Here is a 15,392-nt window from a genome sequence, read left to right as displayed (position 1 = left end):
TGAGGGGCGGGAACTGGGGGAGGGACTCAGGAAGGAGGGGCTGAGGGCGGGACTGAGGGGCGGGGACTCGGTGTCGGGACACTGCGGCGGGGCTGAGGGGCGGGGACTCGGGTTAGGGACTCAGGGAGGCGGGGCTGACAGGCGGGGACTGGGGGAGGGACTCAGGAAGGAGGGGCTGAGGGCGGGGACTCGGGAGGCGGGACTGAGGGGCGGGGACTAGGGGCGGGGCAGCGGCTCCTGGGGCTGGGTTTCTGGACCATACCTTCCAATTTCCTCCTTGACCTCGTAGAAAGAGCGCAGTTTCCTTCGATAGCTTTGCTTCGCTGAGTCCGGCTCGCTGTCTCCTGCAGTCAAGGAGCGGGAAGCCCTCGGTGTGGGTAAAGATGTCCATTTCCCCCAAGTGTAGCATCCTTGTGCTGGAGCCTGTGAGAGGCCACAGACCCCACCCCGTGCCCTCAAGGAGCAGACACTCGGGTTCTAGGAGGGATCCCCTGACTCACCCCCGTGGACTATGAGCTCCGCTTTACACATCACCTGGCCACCAGCGTTGCGGGCCAGGCATGTGTAGACACCAGCGTCGTGCTGGGTCACATCGCTCAGCACCAGGGAGTAGGTGGTCCCCTCCTGCTGCTGGCTGAGCCGGGCGCCATCCACCAGCTGGGCATCGTCCTGGGGGCACAGGTGGGTGGGGCCACCATCAGCCCAACCTGGAGACCCCTGCAAGGCAGGCTGTCCCTGCCTCCAGTGAGCAGCTTGCTGTCGGGTGGGAATGCCACACACTCCCCAAGCCCGGCCCCCCACAAGGCGCCTGTCCATACCCGGTACCAGGTCACCATGGGCTGCGGGTTGCCCTCAATGACTGCCTGGAACTGGGCTGTGCTGCCCTTCTGTGCCTGCACATCTTCGATGGTGACCTGCATGGACGGGGGCCCTGGGGTGCAGGACCGAGCCTGTGAGGGGGGGCCCAGGCTGTGCCGCCCACCCTGCCCACCACAGCCCCTCCAGCATGGACTTGTCAAGCTGGGGCTTGCAGTCAGAGAACCCCTGGCGGACCAGCATTGACCCTGGGCCTGTCTTGACACCCCAGTGGGCAGCCAGGCCCTGAGATACTCCCCAGGGGCACCTGCCTCCCCAAATGAGGACAATCCCCTCCTGACTCTGCCCGGGCCCCTGAAGGCCAGTAAGTGTTTCCTTCCATCTAACCTCTGTCTGTCCTGCTTAGACGTTAGCTGTCCAAGGGCAGGGCATGCAGAGTGTGCTAACACCTGCTGGGTAAAGGAGCACCCAACATCCCATTCAGTCCTGTCAGCACCCCCAGTGAGAGAGATCTCACCTCTCCCAGGGATGGCCCTCTTAGGGAATGCAGGGAAATGGGCAGTGAGGCCCCCGGCCACAGCAAGGCCGGGACAGGCCAGGTGGCTTTGCAGTTTCCTCTGCACAAGTGCCCCCCACCCCCAGTCCAGGGCATGGGGAGCACACGTGTAACCTACTTGCGGCAGCTGTGTTGCTGGCCTGGTACACGTATGTCCTATGGGTGGTCTCCGTGAACACTTGGCTGTGGACGTCCCACAGCTCCACTGTGCCTGCCCCCGGCCAGGCTGTGCCCTCCATCCTGTGGTCATGGAGCTGGATGAGCCGTCTGCCCGTCTCCTACACTTCTGGAGTGCGGGCGGCCAAGCCTCACCATAAGATGGGGGTGCGTGCCTCCCCCTCCCTGGACGGCAGCAGATGTTTTGGGAGGGGATGTACAGAGAGGGGACCCAGCCCTGGGCAATGAGAGAGCTCCACCAACACCCCTCACCCTGAGGGCGGCCTCTCCTCCGTGCTCTGCCCCTGGGATGTCCCTCTCATGAACTGCCCCCACCCAGCACGCCAGGGAGGTTACCGGATGGGCACGATGCGTCCCTGGCCCTCAGCATGGGCCCCTGAGTCCTGCTCCTGGCCCTCCTGGGGGAGAGGCTGTGGCACTTTCTGGGGCTCAACTGGTAAGAGACAAGGGGCCTAGTGAGACATTGGGATGGAGCTGGGACTGTCCCCCACAATGTGCCCCCATGTCGTCCTCCAGGCCCAGAGGGTGGGAGCACAAGACAAAGCCGGGACTCCAGGGGTGCAGGGCCCTATGGGTAAGAACGGACAGGGAACACCCACCCCTGAAACCCAGGGCTCCCGACCTCCCTACAGAGCCCAGAGCCTTGCCCTAGCTCCTAGCCTGGGCCACCAGCCCTGAGGGCCCCAGCAGGTGCAGCAGCTTCTGGGGGGAGGGGTCTCAAGGCATATCCCTGGGGGTCTCATCTCTCTGGGGCGGCGGGGGGGTCTACCCCTCCCTCTCCTCCCTCTCTTCTCCCTCCTCCCTCTTCCCTCTCCTACTTCTCCTTCCCTCTTCTCCCCCCTCCTCCTCCCTCCTCCTTCTCCTCCTCACTTACCCAGGAGTACAGGTTCCCTAGGCTTTCTGCCCAGGACTGACCACCAAAGTCTCTGGCTCCCAGGACAAATGTACTGGGGAAGAACCTCCCAGCACCCACTCCCCTGCCTAGTTTCATAGATGGGGAGACTGAGGCTGAGTGCATGGAGCCATTGGAATGTCACGGTCCCTAGGGGCTCTGCCCATTCGCCCACACAGGATGGATACCTGGGGTGGCCAAGATTGGGGCCAGCACAGGGGGGACTCTGACAGCAGGTGGCACTGGGTGGTCAGCCTGAGGCCGCTGGGCCTCACCAGATGCATCTGCATCTTCCATGCCTGGGAGTTGGGGGCCAGCGTCCTGGAGTTTGGGTGGCCCCCCAGGGCCAGTGCTGGGGCCAGCGTGGTCCCCCGTGGAGGGTCCTGGAGCCTTGGTGCACACCGTGACCTCCTGGTCTGCTGGCTCCAGGGCAACTGTGAGATGGACAGCAGCATCTGTGAGAGAGGCAGGTCAGTGTGTAGGAGTGAAAGGTGGCCTGGGCCCCAGAAGAAGGCTCCAGAAACCTAGTCACAGGCCTCAGAGTCCCATGTGTGGGCTCTCTGCCCCCAGCTCCCAGGACGTTTTCCTCTTCTACCTAGAGGTAACTTGGTAGAGGCACCCCACAGCCTCACACATGCCCAGGGACGCCCACCACTCCATTCCCAGCAGTGCCCTTCCCACCTGCCTGCCCCACCCACCCACTCAAGGCAGTGAACTCAGGGCCTTCAGGAGCATGCGGGCTCCTCTGGGGACAGGTGGGCCTGGATACCTACCCTCTGTCCTGGTCTGTCCTCAGTCTCAGGTCATCCCACCCCTTCACCCTGGGACTGGCTTCCCCCCACCCCATGGCCCACTCCAGACCCCAAGGTACTGGGACACCCAGGCCAGGGTGGACCCAGCCCCACACTCTAGGGAGGCCTGGGGACAGCCTGATGCTGTCAGGGACCAGGGGCTCCTTCCTGCCCACCCAGGCCACCGCACCCTCACTGGCTCCTACCCCAGCTTCCCACACAGCCCCCAAAGGAACCCTCCAACTACCCCATGTGTGGGCTCTCTGCCCCCAGCTCCCAGGACGTTTTCCTCTTCTACCTAGAGGTAACTTGGTAGAGCCACCCCACAGCCTCACACATGCCCAGGGATGCCCACCACTGCATTCCCAGCAGGTGCCCCTGCCTGGAGCTCTCCCCTGCCCCAGACCCTCTCTCTTGCCGATCTTCTGTATCCTCGGGCCCTCCAGAACAGAGAGACAACTGGGCAGTCTGCTGTCTGTTTGCCCTCTATGACACTGGGGAACCCATCCTGTCCTTACCCAGTCCAAAGACATCAGCACGCCTCTGACGCAAACACCCTCTGTGTCAAACTCGCCAACAGCCCCCATTGCACAGCAGGCTGGGAACGACCACTATGGGCCATCCTGATCCCAGTATATGCACCTGTGACCAGCCACACAGCCCATGTGAGCAAGCTAAACCTGTGAGCTGTCCCGCTTCCATCCAGGGACCCCAAGAATGGGCCAGAACCCACAGGCTAATGCCGGGTGCCGACCCAGGGTCCTCCCCGACAAGACGCCGGAGCCACCAGACAGAGAGGCAAGAGAGCAGAACAGAAGCAGTGCAGAGAACCAGTTTATTATCATGGGGGTCACTGATGGGCCACTTCCCCAGGCACAGACCCTGGTTCACCCTGCAGAGAGGCCCAAGAGTTCCTGCAGGGCTAGGCCCTGCACAGACCTCCAGGAGGCCAAGAGAAATGTTCATAGTGAAGATGTAGCTGGGGAGCCCCCCAGTGAGAGAAAGACTGGGACCCCAGCCTGGAGCAGGCAGGGCCCATCTGGCAGCCTGGCCTCATGAACGTGGCAGGACAGATGCAGAGTCCCTGACCTGCATCTAGAGACCTGAGCCCAGAGCTGCAGTCTGTGAGTCCCTCCGGCCTTCTGTACTTTCTGAGACGCCAGGTCTGGGCACAGTGCCTTCAGCCGGACCAGGCCCCATGAGGTAGCAAGTGCCTGGGGACAGAGGGGCGAGCAGGCTCCAGCCCTGAGTTCTTGGAGAGTTAGAGAGAGGGTCAGAGCACACATGTGTCCATGGAGCGCTGGTTTCCTCCATGAAGCCACAGGGCCCGGCAGCCAGGCACCTGCTGCTCACAGCCTCAGCCCTGGGAGGGGCCCGGGGCCTTGTCCCCATCCGGGCAGATGTGCAGGGTGACGGTCTCGCCCACCGTCCCAAAGCTGACCGTCTGGGTGTTAACCTCCGTTTTGAAGCTGCTCTGGCCACTGTCTGCAGACCTCTGGACCTGGATGCAGAAGGACGGCTTCCAGGACGCAGCACCCCCAGCCTGGGCTTCCTGCATACAGAAGGAGACTCCTGCGGGGCCGAGGACCTGAGGGCCCAAGGGAGACGCCTCCCGGCGACTGAAAAAGCTAGGTGGGTTTCGAGGGCCCAGGGGACGCCCCACATTGAGCAGGACAGGCTGCCCCACCATGGGCTCATTGATCTCTCTCTGGAGCACAGAGACCTCGCAGGGTGGGTCGTCAGAAGTGCTGGGCACAGGGCCATGGCAGCCGAAGGTCTCCCCTTCCTGGGGCACGTAATCCTCCAGATCAGCCAGCGTCAGCACTCGGCCATCATGTGTGAGGATCTTGGGGTCACGGCCCCAAAGGCTGTTGGTGCCCAGGGGCTCCTCCGTCAGGAGGGCATCTCCTCCCTCCACCTCCTCCACCTCCTCCATGGGGGTTTCCTCTTCAGCCCCCTGGGGAGGGAACGGCTCACAGGTCTCCTCTGGCCCCGTGTCCATGCAGAAGATGAGAGGCTCTCCAGTGCTCCTGCCCTGGGCCTGGGGCTCCTGGGCCAGTAGGTTGTTGTTGGAGTTGTTTGCATTGGGGTCTCCTATGGGGGTCCCACCAGGCAGCGTGAAGAGAAGCCCTGCAGAGCTGTCAGGTGCCTCTCCGGCAGGGGATGCACCCCTGGAGCCCGTCTTCTTCACCCTGACTTCAATGGTCTCCTCAACCTCTACCCACTTGGGCTGGGGCCTTGTGCCCTGGGGCAGGCCCGGCGTGTGGGACTCAGGCTCCGTCACATACAGCGTGGGTACAGTAGGTCTCCAGCCTGGCTCCACCTCAGGCCTGTGGGGCTGGCTGGCCCCCAGTGAGTACAGCACCTCAGGGGCCAACTGGCCTGGCCTGGGCGGGCTGGCAGTGCGGCGGGAAGGCGAGCGGGAGGGGGACTTGTTCGGGGACCGGCGCCGGCCACGAGGGCTCTTCACCACGGTGGTGATGGTCTCCTCTCTGCAGGGAGAGGGCCAAGAGGAAATGTGCACAGAGACCTGTACCCTTGCCCGCTGCCCGCGCCATCAGCACATGCGGGGGCCACGTGAGTGATCAGGTTAGTGTAGCGAGCAATTGGTGACACTGCATAAACAAATTCCTACATGTGTGCTTGAGCCTGCCCTCTGAAACCTCTAGCCAGAGAACCAATGGAACAAAGCACAAAGCCTCATCTGGCCAACTCAGGCTCTAGCACACAGATCTCAAAACAAGAGTTGAGGCAACAGGGGAGGCCCACGCCTCATCACAGTGCACCTCCAAACCCAAGACCAAGTCTGGTTCACAATGTCTCCACGTGTGTCTCTTCTCCGTTTATGGCCACCTTCTTTTGGAGACGCCAATGCTCGTTGCAGAGCTAATGGACAGGGATGCAGGGACATAGCCATGTGGCCTTCCTTGTCTATCCCATGAGTGCTTTGTGCTTTGTATCATGGGGGATGACCCCAGTGAGCTCTCAGAGGGCAGGAGCCTCAATGGTCCTCAGCTGGAGATAGGTTGGCAGCTGATGCTAGGTCCAGGAGGGTTGTCAGAGCGCTGATCTGCTGCCTGTGTTCCTGATCTGTGCATCTGGGGGCGTGAAGCCCAGCAAGAACACCCGGCTCTGAGCGTGGCTTGGCCGTCATGGGCTGTGTGACATCAGACAAGCACTTCCTCTTCCTGGGCCCCTTCCGCCTAAATGGGAGTGGGCAGGAAGGAAAGAGGAGGCAGAATGCAAGGCCAGTTGCATGTGAGTGAACATCAGGTACTGGCCAGGGACTTTGCAGCAGCCCTGGGGGATGGGTCTGACCTCCTTTTGCAAGTGTGGACCACGAGGCTGAGAAGGCTGCACACATGCCCAGGGCCATGACTCAGAAGTCCACCAGTCACTCCCAGGATCCCCTGCCACCCTGTGCCCCTGACCTTGGTGGGTGCTGGGGGTACAATGAGTATCAGACAGTATCAGGGAGCAGGGATGTGCTAAACACACAGACCCTGGGGAACTCACAACTCTCCTGGGCCCTGGGACCTGCATTTTCTCTTGGGCTCAGGCACGCATGTGGTGACAGCTCAATGCTGTCGTCACCTGCCTGCTATGACTAAGGCAGGCTCGTGCTCTCTCTCTCTCCCTCTCATTCAGCTTTTATCCAACTTAGGGCTCCACCCAGGAGCATATATTTCCAGGGATGGGCCCAGAAATGTGTGCTACAGCACAGCGATTATAGGCCCTGCGTCCTCAGCCCTCAGCAGGTAAGAAGGAAATACTACACCCCACTCAACTGACGGGGCAACTGAGGCTTGGGAGGCGTGGCCTAATAAAAAATCACAGGACTGCCTTCCTGCCTCATGCCCAGGCTCGGGAGCACTAGGCTTGTCCCTGGGTCGGAGCTTGCCCAAACATCATGGGAACTTGGCCCAGGCCCATCTGCTGGCCTCATGCCTCTTCAGTTCGCCAAGGCAGGACAGTCAGTCATGTGGGTACTGGGGTCATGCCTCCTAAATGCCTCCCTGTGTTGAGCTCATTACTGCCCCCATGAAGACATGTGGGCATCCTGCACTGGGGCTCCCAGGACAGCAGGTGGGACTGCCAGGTGGCAGGGGTCTCTCTCCAAGCCCTTTTTCCTCCCCATGTACCCTGAGTCCCCACTCTGTGGTGTGCCCTTGGGAGAGATGCCTGGCACAATTCCTCCAGCTGAGTTCCTCCAGCAACACAGGGTGTGTGTTGCTACCTCCCTAAGCCTGGAACAGATTGGACTTCAGGATGCCCCTTGAGTCCCCTAGTCCGGCTGCCCCAGGTGCGAGTCCTCTCTGAAGTCTTACTGATGAGGCAGCCTGGCCCTGTCTCTGTTTCTCCGTTTTGTCATCTGTAAGATGTAAATAATAGAAATGCTCTCTTCATAGACGAAATGTAGAGTTAATCTGTGTATAGCTCTGGCACAGCTGCATGCCTCCAGGGATGCTTACTACTGCCCCATGTACTGCCCCATGTGGGCAGCAATGTGCCTTGGGGGAGGATGGAGGAAATTGAGGAAGGGTTAATCCAGGATCTGACCAAATGTCTGGCGATAGGATTCTCCAAAACTTGGCCAACTGCAGGCCCCTTTAGGAGGTCATAGGCCCATGAGGAACCAACAGGAGCTTCCCAGTCATTTGGTCTTAGACCAGTCTTTCTTGCCTCCTGGCTTCCACAAACTTTTACACAATCTCCGCCTGCAGACACCTCCTACTGGATCATCCAGGTGAAAACCAACTCTGCCTTCTGTGGGCTTACTCAGCTCCAGACCTCTTGTGTTATTATTATTATTTTTTAAAGATTTTATTTATTTATTTGAGACAGAATGAGATACAGAGAGCATGAGAGGGAGGAGGGTCAGAGGGAGAAGCAGACTCCCTGCCGAGCAGGGAGCCCGATGCGGGACTCGATCCCGGGACTCCAGGATCATGACCTGAGCCAAAGGCAGTCGCTTAACCAACTGAGCCACCCAGGCGCCCCCTCTTGTGTTATTTAATTAGCAACAACCCCAGCCTTGAAGGCACCTAATAAAAAGGGGACAATGGGCGTGGCACCGGGGAAATGGGTTACCTGCTGGCTTTCAATCATGAACCATCCTGCACACATTTTAAATACTCAGTAGCCACTTGTGGCTAGTGGCTGTTCTTGTAGTGGGCATCATAAAGATAGAATATTTCCAACATGACAGAAAGCTCTGTTGGGACAAAAATGCCCTAGGTCCTAGGGTTTGAGGGGTAGAATATTCCCTCTAGCCCACTGTGGGAAGCAGCTCTTGGTCCCAGCTCCAAATTAACTGATGTGATTCTGGGTCCAACCCCTGAGTGAGTTGCTGTGAAGTATGCAGAGTAAGTCTACCCTGTGGAGGCACTGGAGTATAGAGGCCCTGGAAGAGAGAGCTGTGAAGTGTGAAGGTAGCCAAGGCCCCAGGGGAAGGTTGGTCCCCTCGGTGGCATCTGCAAAGTCCTGGCAGTCTGCATGGTGAGCAAAGGCCATGTGGGCAGGCAGTTAAGACAAGCAGGTGGACAGGCCACACGGACAAGGTCCACGTGGGTTAGTGGGCATGCAGGGGGCACTGCAGTCAGGAGGAAGTTTAGGAACACGCCTGCACTTACATGATGACGGTTTTCTTGGGGACTTTAGTCTCCTGCTCAGTGACTACAAAGAAAACAGTCGGAATAGCGAGGGTTACAGATCAGCCAGCGCTCGGGTGCTGAGCCATTTGAGTGGCATGGCAGTATAGTAACCTGCTCGGCTTCAGAGCACTGTATCCAAGCCCTGCCTGATCTGCCTGTCTCACGTTGGAACCTCAGTTCTGTCATCTTTAACACGGAGATGACAGTGCCTGCTCTGAGTGGCTGGGGGATGAGCAAGTGTGACCTCAGTGTGTCCCATATGAGAAAATGAGGGTCTTGCAGTGACTGCAGCAAGAGTAGGGGCCCCGTCTAGGCTGCCCATGCAGAAATCCCAGCTCCTTCTTCAGCCCATGTGCCCAGGGAGCCCTGTGAATTTGTCAAACCTGAGGTCCCACTTCTCAGACAGAAACTGAAGGCTAGGGGTGGGGGGAAGGAAAGGCTCATGTGAATCAAACTGGGACTGGGATGGCTGGTGCCTATTTTATAAAAAATCCTAAAGACTAAAGGCATCTCTCCAGGGGAAAGGGACAGTGGAGTCCTAGAGATGGCACATCTGAGCTCTGTACCACGAGGCCATGGAAATCCCATCAGGAGCAACCAGACACCTGGACAGGGTCCTGAGCTCCAAATGAGCAGGGAAACCTAGGTCTCTCCATAGAAGCTCCCCATAAACTCAACTGCCTTGATTGCCCTAGCTTTCCATCTCCTTGGAGTCAACAGATGGAGGACTTGAGTCCCAGAGTCAGGACAGGACTCATCTGGGACCAGGCAGCACCTGTTCTCACCCATCCTGAGGCCTCTTCCTCTATAGCTTCTGGGCAGGGCCAGGCTTACCATTGAGATGCCCCTCCCAGCCACATCTTGCTGCGCAACAGGCAGTCCAGCACATACCAGTACCCTCAGATCTCAACAGTCCCTCTTGCCATCCTGGGGACAAAGCTGAGTGGGATGCTCAAAAAAGTCAGGTGGCAAGGCCTGCAGCACACAGCACTCTGGCTTCCGGTGTGTGGGTTTTAGGCTTTGCTGCAGTGCCATATAGAGAAAGGATTTCCCTTAGATAACCAAGAGTATTTTAAACTTGTCTCTGATTGGGTGCATGTAAATTAAAGGTACCAGCTGTGTCTGTATGGCCCTTGAGAGCCTCATTTATTTGTGTATGTGTGTGCATGTATGCATGTATGTGCATGTGTGTGTTTGTGTCCGCTGCCTCCTGGAGAGGGTAGCCCCCTGGGAGAGAGAATGGGAGCCAGCCAAAAGGCTTTGTGTGTTTGGATTAAGTTGGGTCCAGAGTGAGCCAGCCTGTTTGCCGCCTGCAGTCCACATCCTGCATGCAGAGTAGTGGGAAAACCCAGAGCTCCTTCCCTCACCCTCCCCTGATTGGAGTCCTGTCCTGCTGCTCTGAAGAGTGGTGGTCAGGGAATGTCTTGGCTGCTACATTCCTGGTGCCTTTGTTCCTGACCTGACCTGCCACCTGACGGGCTCTAAGCCCCGGTGAATACTGGCAGCCACCAGAGGGGTGCAGCCATGCGAAGCGGGGCTCCTGGCCCAGTGCAGTTCCAAAAGCGAGGGGGCAGCACCCACCCCACAAGGCCGGCTGGGCCTGTTCTGGCTGTGGAGCCACCAGGTTAAAGATGAAGCGGCAGGATAGGGTTAGGAAGCAGGAGGCGGCGGGCTCCAACTCCTGGGTCTGTGAGGACTGGCTTTTTTGGATGTGAGATACCATGTTCCTGGTATCAGAAGGCTGCCCTTCTTCCAGACTTCACAGCCATGACACGTTGACAGAAAGTGACCCATCATGACAATGAAGTGAATGCCTCTGTAGGACACGCTTGTCTCCAGCCCAAGAAGGAGTGCTGAAGTCCTTGCTCAGCACCTCCCCAACATAAGACGCCATATGGCAGGAAGTGCAGGTGCCTGCAGACACCACAGGGCCCTCTGGGGGGGCAGGAACATGGACCCCTGCCCACTCTGTGATGGCTGTGGAAGGCATCAAGGCTGTGAGGTCGAGCTCCAGATGCCAAGCAGGCTGACTCTGGGAGGGTCCAGACAGAAAGAGGCCCCTGGACGTTGGGCCCCATCCAGGATGGACGGGATCCATTAGCCCAAGGCGTCACAGAAGCCAACACTCAGGACTTGGGAGGACATGTATTCCAACCCGACCTACTGTGAGAGCTACAGCTCCACCAGGTGTTGATCCAGCCTCTGCCTGCATACCTCTAGGGACAGGAGGCTCATCAACTGACAAGGTAGCCCCTTCCAGGTGGGGCAACCCAGACTGGAAGCAACTGTCCCTGGACCTGCAGCCTGCCCTGCGGGCACCATAAGCCTACTCTCTGAGCAGTCCCAGGACAGATGCCAGCTTCCTCCCTTCCCATCCTTGCCATTCTTAGGCTGCTCACAGCTGGAACCGTGGACTCAGATGTAAGTAGAGGCATGAGATATCCTGCTGCCCACCCTTCACCTCCCACCCAGGTGGACATCCCCCTTGGTGAGACCCATCCCAGGACCCCAGACACCACCCCAGGCCAGCCTAGGGAGGCAAAGCCACGGCATTCTGACTTTTCCATGAACAGCTCCACCCAGTGTGGAGGTACCAGGTCCCTGACATCACTCCCTCTCCTGGGAGCCAAGGTGGGACCCAGCAGCTGGTGCTCTGCACTCAGCATGCCTCCCACAGAGCCGTCCTCCCCAACGTTCCTGCTGCCTATTACGACGTCTTGCTGGCCACTACCCAGCAGCCTACTGGGCCCAGGCCTTGCCTCTCTACATACTCATTACTGCCCCAGAAATGGTAAGCAAGATGCAGGACCCCAGGGCTGCCCTCCAGCCTTGCCAAAGCTCTGGGCTCAAGGCTCACCTCACGCTGCCCCAGTAGGGGACTGGGAACCAGCCCTTGACCCATCTCTCCCAGCCAGACCCCTTCCTCAGCCCTCACTGCCCCTCCTCCAGGAAGCACACCCTGACTGGAAAGGCTGCTGGTTTCCCCCCAACCTGGCCCCACAGTAGCACTTACCTTCCATGGCTGCAAGCTGCTCCCTCTGAAGCTGTTCCCGGGCCCGCACAGCAGGGCTCTGCATGCACAGCTCTGCCCCGCCCCTCGCAGAGCCCAGCCGGTTCACCAACTGCAGGGCGGATGGCAGAGCCCGCTTAGAGCCAGTGGCTCCCTTGGGACCGTCGAGGCCATCTTTAACATGGAGGGCCCTCCCTGGCTGTGTCCCGGAGCCACAGAGCCCGCCACAGAAGAAAGGTGCCCACACAGACCCAGCACAGCCCAGGGGTCTCCTAGCTTGTGGGGACAACATCTGCACAGTTCAATGTGGTGGCCATGTGGGCCCCGAACACTGAAAACAGAACCAAATTCTTATCTAGAGTTAAATAACTGATTTCAACTCAAATTGCACGTGTGGCTAGTAGTAACAGAATCAGACAGTGGGGGTCCAGAGCTAACTCTGGTATGTGTGCCTCCCAGGAGCTGCCGGGGCGGCAGGCCCCACCTAGCCCAACCCAGGCTACCAGCAGCAACCACACAGAGGAGGCTGGCAGCCAGGAAGAGCCACAGCCTACACATACCTTCCGCAGACCACCACCGGCCCTGCAGGTGGACAGGTGGCTTTGGTACAGAGGATGCCACACAGAGCTCCCACCCAGGTCCCTGTCCTCGCCATAGACACTAGGTGATGGGCTGGGGGTCCCAACCTCATTACGGGGATACTGGATGATGGTGGGCCAGGGGTCCCTCCTTCACTGGGGACACTGGGGGATGGTAGGTCTGGGGTCCCTCCTTCATCAGGGAGCCTGGATGATGGTTGGTCTGGGGACCCTCCTTCATCAGGGAGCCTGGGTGATGGTCTGGGGTTCCTCCCTCATCAGGGACACTGGGTGATGGTAGGCCAGGTGTCCCCTCCCTCATCATGATTCAGGGACACTGGGTGATGGTGGGCCAGGTGTCCCCTCCCTCATCATGGTTCAGGGACCCTGGGTGATGGTGGGCCCCGAGGTAGGTCCCCTGTGCCTGCCCACCTCACCTCGCACTCATAATGGCCCAGGTCGTCCTTGCTGGCTGTCAGGATCTCCAGCACCAGCAGACCGCTGCGGGGCTCACTCAAGGTTCGGTACTTGCTGCTGGGTGTTATCAGGGCCCCATCCTTGTACCACCTGCAGCCAACCCCAGGGGGTGAGGAGGGCCTCCCCAGGTTCCTTCCACTCGAGACTCTCCTCTCGCCCACCCTGCAGGATCGGGCTTCCATCCAGAACCCACGTCCTCCTGACGCCACCCACCCAGCCTCCAGTGGGTGTTGCCCCGCCTACAGCGGGAGCCATGTTTAGAATCTGCCCACCCCCCCAAGCAGCAAGCATGCCGCCTACCTCCCCTCCTGTGCCCCGGGTGCAAGCTGCCCAGCCCACCTGATCTGAGGGTGTGGGGCACCTTCAATGGTGCAGGTGACCTGCGCATCCTCTCCCTCCACAAAAGGAACCGCCCGGACCTTTTTCACAAATCGTGGGGGTACTGTGGGGCCACAGAGCAAGGTAAGAGAAAGAGATACACAGAGAGACACCATGATGAAGCGGGACCCTACCCCCACTCACGAGTGCCCCAGACGTCACCGGCAGCCCACCCCGTGGGGCCACTGAGGTGGAGTGGGATCTGGATGCTTCCTACTCCAGTCTCCCTCCCAGAGCGGCTCACCTTGCACCAGGATCTTGCCCAGAGTGCTCGCATTGCCGGCGGCACTAGCCGCAAAGCACATGTACTGGCCCGAGTCCACACCAGTCAGGTTGTCCAGGATGAGGGCACATGAGCCATCGGGGTCTTCAATGAGGATGTGGTGCGGATCCACCTCCACTGGCTTCCCATCTGCAAAGGAAGGCAGCGCTGTCACGGAGGGCACCCTGCCAGGGACAGGAGGCTGGCCTGCCTGGGGGGTGATGGGGGGCCACCCCTGGAGCACAGACCCCTGGTGGGGAGCCCGGCTGGTCACGCTGACCCAGAGTCCTGTCCCCTTCCCCAGATGTCTGTGCCCACCGTGTGGCCTCGGAAAGTAGGCTCATAGCAGGGTTCCTGCATGGCGTGCCACCTGAGGCCATGCCCAGAGGGATGCTCTGAATCCACGGTGGGGCCCCATGGCAGGGGGCGTGCTCCTCATCCTGGCAGATCGCAGCCTCTGGGGGCTCCCTGTGGGCTCTCCCACCATGACGCTGCTTTGGGTCACAGCGGCTCTTGGCCATGTGAGCCGCCTGCGTTGAGACGGCATGTGTCAGCATCTGCTGACCCTCACACTTCCTCCTGTCCACCCCTCGGGAGGGCAGTTTGGTCACCGGACACACAGCTGTCCCCAGACACAAGTTTTTCCCTCCAGGGTGCTCACAGCATTAAAGGAGCAGAGGTCCCCCCACCTGACCGCTCCAGGATGAGATGTGTTCTCCTTTCCCCTTGGATACAGACATGGCCCGGCCAGCTCGCCTTACTGGGGGCAGCCTGACCAGAAGCAGGGTGGTCCCAGGGGCTTGTTCTTACTTCCACGCAACTTTCTGAACCGCCCTGTCCCTCTGGATTGGCCATCCCAGGCACAGGTCTGGCCATGAGGGGATCGTGGATGGGCAGTTGCACTCCCAGGTTCTGTGTAAGGGGTCGGGGGGAGCATCTGGGAGAGACCTCTCAGACCCCAGGACGTGGGGGCAGTGGGGCCTCCTTCCAGAAGAAGACCCCAGGGCAGAGGAGGGGGCTCTCCCAAACTGCCACCAGGAACCAGCTGCTGCATCCACCGGCTCCGGCCTGTGGCTCTGACCGTGGGACCCAGGGAAGGCCCAGCAACACCCCCAGGTTTCCTCAGCAGCCCTGTCCTTAACCAGGAGGGACACACAAATGCCCCCAGGGCCTGACCACCCTGGAACGGCTCCTTCAAGACCAGGGCTGGATTCGGGTATTCAGGCTGCACTGGAGCCTTGGAGACTGACCTGCCAGCCCAGGCCAGCCCAAGTGACCCCCAGTAAAAGAGTCTTGGTTTACCTGGGGGCCTCGGACCCCATCTGTTGTGATATATATAGGTTTGGGGCTTAAGGCCACGTGGCAGCGGCTTGACCTCTGCAGGGTCTGTGACAGACCTCAGCTGTGCCTGCCTGAGTGACCACCCAACAGGGGCCCTGGACACAAGGTTCAGATCAGTGTCCCCGGGGGGCTGGACTGTGCTACTATACGTCCACATGGGAGAGGCATGAGATCTGCAGGACTCCACTGGAAGGGAGGGAGGGCGGGGGGACACCAGGACCCTGCCTGGACACCCAGCTGGAACCCTCCCCACGCGCCTCTTCCTGCTCCTGCAATAAACCAGACCCTGAGTGCACACTCTGCTGAGTTCTGTGAGTCCTTCTAGCGATTCACTGAACCCACAGCTGGTCGTGGGACCCCCAAACCGGGTGTCAGAACTGGGGGTGGTCCAGGGGACCCCCGAATGGCAGCCAGTGTCAGAACTGGGGGTGGTCCTGGGGACCCCCAAACAGCAGCTGGT

At 59.8% G+C, this 15,392-nt stretch overlaps 1 protein-coding gene across 1 annotated transcript in view; it reads right to left on the bottom strand.

Annotated features, from left to right (window-relative positions):
- OBSCN (obscurin, cytoskeletal calmodulin and titin-interacting RhoGEF) overlaps positions 1 to 15,392 on the bottom strand; it is a 132,354-nt gene that overhangs the window by 8,072 nt on the left and 108,890 nt on the right. The window contains exons 69-80 of the mRNA XM_035029912.1: positions 13,574 to 13,741; positions 13,291 to 13,393; positions 12,912 to 13,041; positions 11,900 to 12,008; positions 8,866 to 8,908; positions 4,595 to 5,724; positions 2,630 to 2,896; positions 1,886 to 1,982; positions 1,491 to 1,612; positions 819 to 931; positions 501 to 669; positions 263 to 344 (exon numbers count right to left, since the gene is read on the bottom strand). Of these exons, the coding sequence (XP_034885803.1) occupies positions 263 to 344; positions 501 to 669; positions 819 to 931; positions 1,491 to 1,612; positions 1,886 to 1,982; positions 2,630 to 2,896; positions 4,595 to 5,724; positions 8,866 to 8,908; positions 11,900 to 12,008; positions 12,912 to 13,041; positions 13,291 to 13,393; positions 13,574 to 13,741 (2,533 nt within the window). The remainder of the gene's footprint in view (positions 1 to 262; positions 345 to 500; positions 670 to 818; positions 932 to 1,490; positions 1,613 to 1,885; positions 1,983 to 2,629; positions 2,897 to 4,594; positions 5,725 to 8,865; positions 8,909 to 11,899; positions 12,009 to 12,911; positions 13,042 to 13,290; positions 13,394 to 13,573; positions 13,742 to 15,392) is intronic.

Source organism: Mirounga leonina, unplaced genomic scaffold (genome assembly GCF_011800145.1).
Source record: "Mirounga leonina isolate KUSES-001 unplaced genomic scaffold, KU_Mleo_1.0 Mir_347, whole genome shotgun sequence".
Taxonomy (NCBI): Eukaryota; Metazoa; Chordata; class Mammalia; order Carnivora; family Phocidae; genus Mirounga; species Mirounga leonina.
The sequence above is the reverse complement of the archived record's forward strand: the minus strand, read 5'-3'. Positions and strand labels throughout refer to the sequence as shown.